Below are 8,163 nucleotides of genomic sequence, written 5' to 3'. Positions count from 1 at the left end.
CTAGTTATCGGCAAGCAGGCTGGAAGCTTATATTCGCTAAAAATAACAAATTTAGCGAGTTCAACTAGACCTATATCGTTGAAGGCCGAATCCTCATCATAATCTGGATGTGCTATATATCGAGCAACCTTGAAATCTTCTGGTTGGGCATCATCATTCGTTTTATCAAAATCAAGTTCACCTAACCGAACGCGATTTACATCACCACTGAAATTTATATAAACATTTCATATATAAAATCGGATATATGTTATAGTGATTAAAAAAATAGGTAATTGCACTTTGTTTTATATAAAAAACTCTTCACACTCACTAATCGAACTCAAAACAATGAGCTGCTGTCAGAACCATTTTTTTGCTCACAAGAGTGCCTCCGCAAAACCAAGATGTGGGTTTGTTTTTTTCGGCATAACCCAAACGAGCCATGTGGGGAAATTCCTTACCTATTGCTGGCGTTCCATTAACAATAAAAGGTGCATAAGATTTACAACTATCCTCTTCCACTGCGATTAAATTAGGTTTATATACCAATGGTTGAAAGGTCACCTTCTGGTTAAACACACTTTCCTTATACCGTCTGCATTCTACAAACAAATTGGTTTAGATTAACAAACAGATAGTGCATAGGTCAAGTTAGTTACTTAAAGCCTCAAGCGATGTGCGCTTTTTTTCCGACACATAAGCTTCGTTAATTACAAGTAATAATAAAGCAAAAATCATTTTTTCATTATTTAAAAATATATGCATTTTATGATTACAGAGTAATGCTACTTCAACCTCTTGACTCGTTTTCAATAAACTAACTAAATTTGTTTCGCTACTTATACTTCTAGACTAGAGAAATAGCTATGATTTTTTAATTGAGATAAGAGTTTATTTTAAGTTCACAATTATACTAACAAAGCTAAATTAAAAGAAGCTTTAAAATAAATCATTCTCTTTGAATTGAAACTATTGGATTGGATTTACTGTAATTGAGCTTTTGTTTAACAACAATCATTTTATTCAGATATTCTGTTTATATATTACACATAGTTAAATTACTCTATTAAATTTAGAAATGATCATCTTAATTTTATTTATTCTGTCTCAATATAGAGATATAAAAAAATACTGTAAGAAGTGAGTTCCTCACATATTAATAATTCTGGACTATAAACTACTGACAACACTGGACTATGACAAAACATATGTGAAATTATTTTCTCATCTCTCCTCACATTTATTTTTGTAAGAACGAGAATTTTAATTTTTGAATTACCGCGCTTATCCAATCGGTAAATTTTTTTTATTTTCACGCTGGCAACACTATTATACACATTCTGTCAAAGTTTAACGCATATCGTACGATTAGTTTTTGTTTGGCGTCTATACAAAGAAGTCGAAAAATTTTCGTGTTTTTATAATGAATCAAAAATTAGAACAACGTGCGTGCATCAAATTTTGTGTTGCCAATGGATTCATGTTTAACATTTTCAAGCGAAACGTTGAATAACGTTGAAAATGTTAAGTAAGGCCTTTGGTAATTTGTGTGTTTCGCAACCACGAGTATACGAATGGTTTAAAAGGTTCAAAGACGGTCGTACAAGCTTGGACCATGATGAGATCCCTGGCCGCCCAACAACATCTTTTACTGAAGAAAACATTGAATCGGCGAAACAGAGAGATTGCAGTCTCATATGAATCGGCCGAACGCATTTTAACTGAGGTTTTGGGTTTGAAACGCGTCGCTTCTAGGCTGGTGGCAAAAAAGCTGAATTTAATTAAAAAAAAGGGTTGTTGTGATGTGGCCAAAGAGTGGTGGCAGATAGTGACCCCACATTCCACATTCATCGAACGCATCATAACTGGTGATGAGACATGGGTCTATCTATCTATGAATTTGACATGCCTACCAAACAACAATCGACCGAATGGTGCTTTGAAGGTAAACCGAAACTGAAAAGAGAAAGCCAAAGTCGGTTCAAAATCAAGGTTATGTTGATTGTTTTCTTCGATATTCGTGGTGTGGTGCACTATGAATTCCTTTCGGACGGTCAAACGGTCAATAAGGAGTATTATTTGGCCGTTATACGTCGTTTGCGTGAGGCCATTCGCAAAAAGAGGCCAGATTTATGAAAGGAAAACTCATGGATTTTACACCACGACACGTTTTATACACCGATCTGAACAGTTTTTTACATGAATATAGAGTCTACTTATGTTCCTACAGGATGAGCTTGGTTACCAGTTTAATTTTCACGACTTCAACGATCAAACTCGTCATAACGGCGTTTTGATCGAAACATGTCTTCCGTTTAACTGTAAAACGAATACAGTTGCTTTGTGTAGATCATGCTAAAATGCGAAAGTAGATATTATAACGTGAATTTGATTTCATAATATGTGAGTAAGGTTTGTGCAATGACTAGCGGTGACTGCTATGACTACTAATACTAATTTTAAATGTAACCCTACAGTTTTTGCTTCTTCATAAACGAAAAACCTTTTATTTCTACTACAGTTTATCTCTGTATGAGATACGAACCGAGCTCGAACGAAAAAAATTTATTGACTACTGACAATGTTGTTGTTTAGCTTATTCACAAATACTCCTATTTTAGGGAAGTGTGAAAAATTGAATTTTTCTTTCAAAATTTTCGTTAGACGATTATGTTCTAGCAAATGCAAAAAAAAAAATTTTACAATTGAAAATTTTTGACTAAAGCAGCTAAATTAATTAAGTCGTCTCGACACTATAAACCTTAAGTATTCATACTAGTTTCAGCTTTTTTCTGTTATAATATAATTCAGGGTTAGGCGATTGAAGCGTGAGTTAACTACACACGGGTATATCTGTCAAACTGATATTGCTAACTATGTGAATTCATATAGATGTCGGCTATTTATATTCTTCACAAGCTCCCACAAGTTTGTGAGCTCAACACCTCAACACTTCAAAGTGAATAAAATGTTTGTGTATCGTTCTATAAATCGTTATAATAGCAGAGGCAGCGTCGTCAAACGCTTTGGTGGGGAACTAAAAAAAATTGCAAAATCTCCTGAAATGGTTCGGAACGTGAATGCTTGAAATAAATCCACGTAGTAGTGGTAATCAAATCGCTAAAGAACTGAAAATATTCCAGTGAAGCATACGACGCATATTTTAAAATAAGCTCAAGGTAAAGCTCGAAGGTGGCGAATTTCCAAGCATTGTGTTCTCTGATGAATAACATTCCCACATAGAGCAATTCATAAACTCTCAAAATGATCGTATTTACTTAACTGAACGCACCGTCGAAAATTTGAGACTACAAATGGACACCCGAAGTATATTTCCATCTCAAGTAATGGTATTTTATCACAAGACTTTTTAATGTCATTACTAAATTTGGCTTTTACCCAACAGAGTGGAAAACATCTATGATTGTTATGATTCATAAATCAGGTAAAGATCCCACGCTAGCCTCTTCATACAGGCCAATAAGCTTACTGTCATGCCTTTCTAAACTCTTTGAAAGAGCACTGCTTTTAAAGCTGAAACCATTCCTTGACGGTCAAAACCTAATACCCTCCCACCAGTTTGGTTTTAAGGAAAATCATGGAACTATTGAGCAAGTGAATCGTATAACGAACGAAATAAGACACGCATTTGAACTCAGAGAATATTGTTCCGCGGTATTTCTCGATGTTAAACAAACCTTTGAAAAAGTATGGCATAATGGGCTCCTATATAAGATACGCTATTCATTACCTTCAAATGTCCATTCAGTTTTAGAATCGTATCTGCATAACAGAAACTTTAAATTTAAATGTAAATCATATACTTCTAATAATTCCCAATAGAAGCTGGTGTTCCACAAGGAAGTGTTCTTGCCCCTATCTTGTATTTACATTACACATCTAATATCCTAATAAGTAGCTCAATAGTCACTACAACGTTTGCTGATGATACGGCAATTTTATGTCGAAACAAAAACGTTGTGCTAGCTTCAAACTAACTTCAATCTCACTTATTTCGGGTGGAGAAATGGCTATCAAAATGGCAAATTAAAATTAATGAACTAAAATGTGGACACGTCATTTTTACCTTAAATCGGAGTAAATCTCTAACAATTTTACTAAATAACATTCCCATACCACAAACAGATAATATAATGTACCTAGGTCTAGATATTCACACAGACAGACGACTAACTTGGCGCAAACATATTGAAGCCAAAAAAATTCGGATGAAGCTCCAAGCCTCTAAGTTGCATTGGCTCATTAATAGCAGCACTTCCCTACGCCTAGAGTATAAAGTACTCTTGTATAACAGCATCACAAAACCAATATGAACTTATGGTATCCAGCTATTTGGCAATGCTAGTGCTTCAAATATTGAAATGATCCAAAGAGCTCAGTCAAAAATACTGAGAACAATCACTGGAGCCCCATGGTATATAAGGAATGAAAGTATTCACCGAAATCTACAAATTCCACTAGTTAAAACTGAATTTGACAATATAAGAAAAAATACAATAAAAGGCTGACAGAACATGTTAATCTCCTAGCAAGACATCTCGCACATCTATCTACTACTTCCCGCCTAAAAAGAGCTGACCGTCCTGCCATTAATTAATATTCAATAGTTTGAAGTAAAAACCGCAGCTTTCATTTTAGTAATCTGATAAAGTTGAACTGCTTTCTTAATAAACCACCTAACATTCATTTCAATGAAATTTAACCTATTGTTGTAAGTGAGGTTCGTGATATAAGGTTTACTTATTTTATTTTAAATGTTAATAATTTTGTGACCAAATAATTTTAAAGTGTTTATTTTTTTATAAAATTTTTAGTTTCCTGATGATGACTTTAGACTAAAGTCGAAATATCGAAGAAAAATAAAAATTATTGAAAAATCAAATTGTGAATTCTTAATTTTTGTTTTTATTTTTAACAACAATAATAAAAAAGTTTTGACCAATTAGCCTATAAAATAATAAACATTTTATTTTATTTAATTTTATAGTTAAAATAGTTAATAGTTATAGTTAAAATAAAAATTTGTAATATTATGTACTTAGTGAGAAGATTTTAAAACTTATTGTTAGTCTCATTGTAAGAGAAGATACAATAAATAAATGTATTAGTATTCAAATTAAAAAAAAAACGCCTGGTGTAAAACTCAATGCGATTTATTATTAGCAAAATGTTTTGGAAGTTGCTTTAAAGCCGAGAGCATGCAAACATTTCGGTCGTAAACCATGGATGTTTTAACAAGACGCGGCACCGGTTTTGGTCTCATAAAGCTCGTGCGCACCAAGAATGGTTAAAAAATCATGTTCCACACTTCATTTCGTCCACACAATAGCTTTCAAATTCGTCAGATGTACTATTCCATCTGAACAAGGTGGGGACTAAAAAATATGTTTGTATGGATGCACTGAAGAAGAAGAAGCCATTGTTTTATTCTTCAGAAATGGTTCAAAATATGGGAAAATCGAAACTTTCGTGAACTATGCAACTCATTTTTTAACCGTTTGAAAGATATAGTCAAGGCAAAAGGTGGTCACATCGAGCTTAAGAGAATGGATTCTAAAATTCCACAATTTTTTGTTATTTAAAACAATAACAAATAACTTCACACAAAAAATATATGGCCGTTTCAATAAGTAACACTTCAAACGCTCCCAAAACTTTAATTGCAGAGTGTTGTGTGAAGAAAAGCAAATTAAAGGTTTTTCAAGGTGCACAGATAGTGACAAAAATCAGATAATAATCTGATAGTGTAAAGCCGTAATTAATTGGTAGCTGTCACAAAACTTCCTATTAAAATTTTAATTTTGTAAGAATCAACAAAATATATATAAATAAGAATTATTAATTATAATAATAATATTGATTCATTTCACCTTCCTATTTTGAACGTCCTTCTTTAACTGCGTCTACTTTTATGATTGCTAATTTTTGCAATTGAAATCATTCGTTTGATCAGATGAAAGTATCTTATAGATAATATCTTTGTAATCCTAACTATAGGCAAAATTTCCAAGCCTCATTAATTCCTGTTTTTAAGGTGCGGACCATCGAACTTTCAAGAACAAAATCTTAGCATTCCATAATTAAATTCATAGCAGAATTGCAAAATTTACCAATTTATGTTAGGAATTTAATTCATTTTTGTGTTAATCAACTATATCTGCATAATCATTTCAAAGTTATAAAACCTAAAAGTTACATGAAGAGAAAAACTCTAATGTAATTTTACAAACTGTCGTACAGCTTTTTGTAATTTGCTGCCTTATGTGAACACATATACTGGCAGCGTCAAAAGCATTTGATATATTTACTTCCATCACAATAATGTAACTTAACAATATTTAAATGTACTCGTATATAGTATACAAGTGTTAGCATTTGTATATAAAAATCTTAAAGAAAGCATATATTGTGGTACGTGTGTCTGCTAAAACAGTGATATCTTATTCCCTACGACACTGCAAAGACGGTATATTAAGTTTTTATAAGAGTAAAGATAACGAAAGTTCCAATCGCCTCACTAAACGGGAAACACAACGTTAATTAATTGGACCTGAGCCATTATGTATTTTGATAAGGTGGCATATAATGGATATCTTATGTACTACGACACTGCAATGATGGTGTATTAAGATTTTATACGAGTAATGCTAAAGAAAGATTCGATCGTCTCGCTAAACGAAAAACCCAACTTTAATTAATTGGACCTGAGCGATTTTGTATTTTGACAAGGTGGCATATAGTCGAAAAACTCAGCTTTTGAAGGGAATCTGAATTTAAAATTATTGTAGAAAAAGACAGGCTAAAAAAGTCATCGACCAATTCAAAGCAGTCTCAACATTTTCTAATGAACAAAAAAAAATGAAATTCTCACTAGGTTTTTGACAACGTTCTGCAGGTTGAGATACTATAACAAACTACTAGTTACTATAACTATATACTAGAGTTACTATAACATCCTGTAAAAATTTTTTAATGCATTAAATCGAAATTAGAAAAATAGAAAGTTCGAAAAATCGAAAAATCGAAAAATCGAAATTAGAAAGAGTGGAAAAACGAATTTATATATAAGTGAGAATGGATTTGCCAGCCACTGGAGCAATTACAGACCTATTAATAAAATAGCATAGTCTATACGTTCAATTCCACTCTCAAATTAACACATGACTCAATAAATCGTTTGACTAACTAATAAAAACAAATTTTTTCTGCCAAAAATCGATTTTACTCATTAATATAATCTCCTTCAAGGGCAATACAATCATTCCAACGTTTCTCTAACTTCTCGATGCCATGCTTGTAAAAGGATTTGCCTTTAACCTCAAAATAGACTTCAGTTTCAGCAATTACTTCTACATTTGAGATGAATTTCTTATCGGCGAGCATTTTTTTGAGATCAGCGAATAGCCAGTAGCCGCTGGGAGCCAGATCTGGACTATACGGTGAATGAGGAAGCAATTTGAAGTGTAATTCGTGAAATTTTGCCATCGTTTTTATTGACTTGGGACATGGTGCATTGTCTTGGTGAAACAATATATTTTTCTTCGCCAAACGATTCAATAATGCCATGTAATAGTTACTATTGATGGTTTTTCCTTTTTCGAGATAGTCAATGAAGATTATACTATGTGCATCCCAAAATACAGAAACCATAACCTTCCCAGCTGACTGTTGTGCCTTTGGACGCTTTTGATGTGGTTCACCGGCTGCAGTCCATTCAGATGATGATCGTTTTGATTTCGGAGTGAAGTGATGTATCCATGTATCATCCATTGTCACATATTGACGCAAAAAATTTGATTTATTAAGTGTAAACATGGCCCATCACTGCTCTAAATCATCCACACGTTGTTGTTTTTGATCGACTGTGAGTAAACGCGCACCCACTTTGAAAAGAGCTTTCTCATGGTCAAATCTTCATGCATAATTGTAAACACACTGCCTTCTGATATCTTTACGTTCTCGGCTATCTAAAGCAATTTCAATTAACGATCAGATACAACCAATTTCTGGACTTTTTTGATGTTTTCTGGAGTGACCACCTCAATTGGACGACTAGAACGTTCACCATCATCGGTGTCTGTACGACCACGTTTAAATTCAGCAAACCAATAACAAATGTTTCTTTTCGATGGAACAGAGTCCGGATAACACTTTTGAAGT

General features: G+C 33.1%; 1 protein-coding gene across 1 annotated transcript; it reads right to left on the bottom strand.

The window, feature by feature from the left end:
• Window positions 1-2: 2 nt before the first annotated feature.
• Window positions 3-7,773, bottom strand: LOC119675706 (serine protease snake-like; the record flags this gene model as incomplete). The annotated part of the gene is made up of 4 exons (XM_038086911.1): window positions 7,657-7,773; window positions 642-834; window positions 314-584; window positions 3-207 (listed from the first exon to the last, which is right to left on the bottom strand). Coding segments are annotated over exons 1-4 (786 nt in total), but the record flags the coding sequence as incomplete, so codon positions are not given.
• Between the last annotated feature and the right edge of the window lie 390 nt (window positions 7,774-8,163).

The sequence above is a fragment of the Teleopsis dalmanni genome, chromosome 2, assembly GCF_002237135.1.
Source record: "Teleopsis dalmanni isolate 2A chromosome 2, ASM223713v2, whole genome shotgun sequence".
NCBI lineage: Eukaryota > Metazoa > Arthropoda > Insecta > Diptera > Diopsidae > Teleopsis > Teleopsis dalmanni.
Note: the sequence above shows the minus strand (reverse complement) of the source record. Positions and strands in the feature narration are given on the sequence as shown.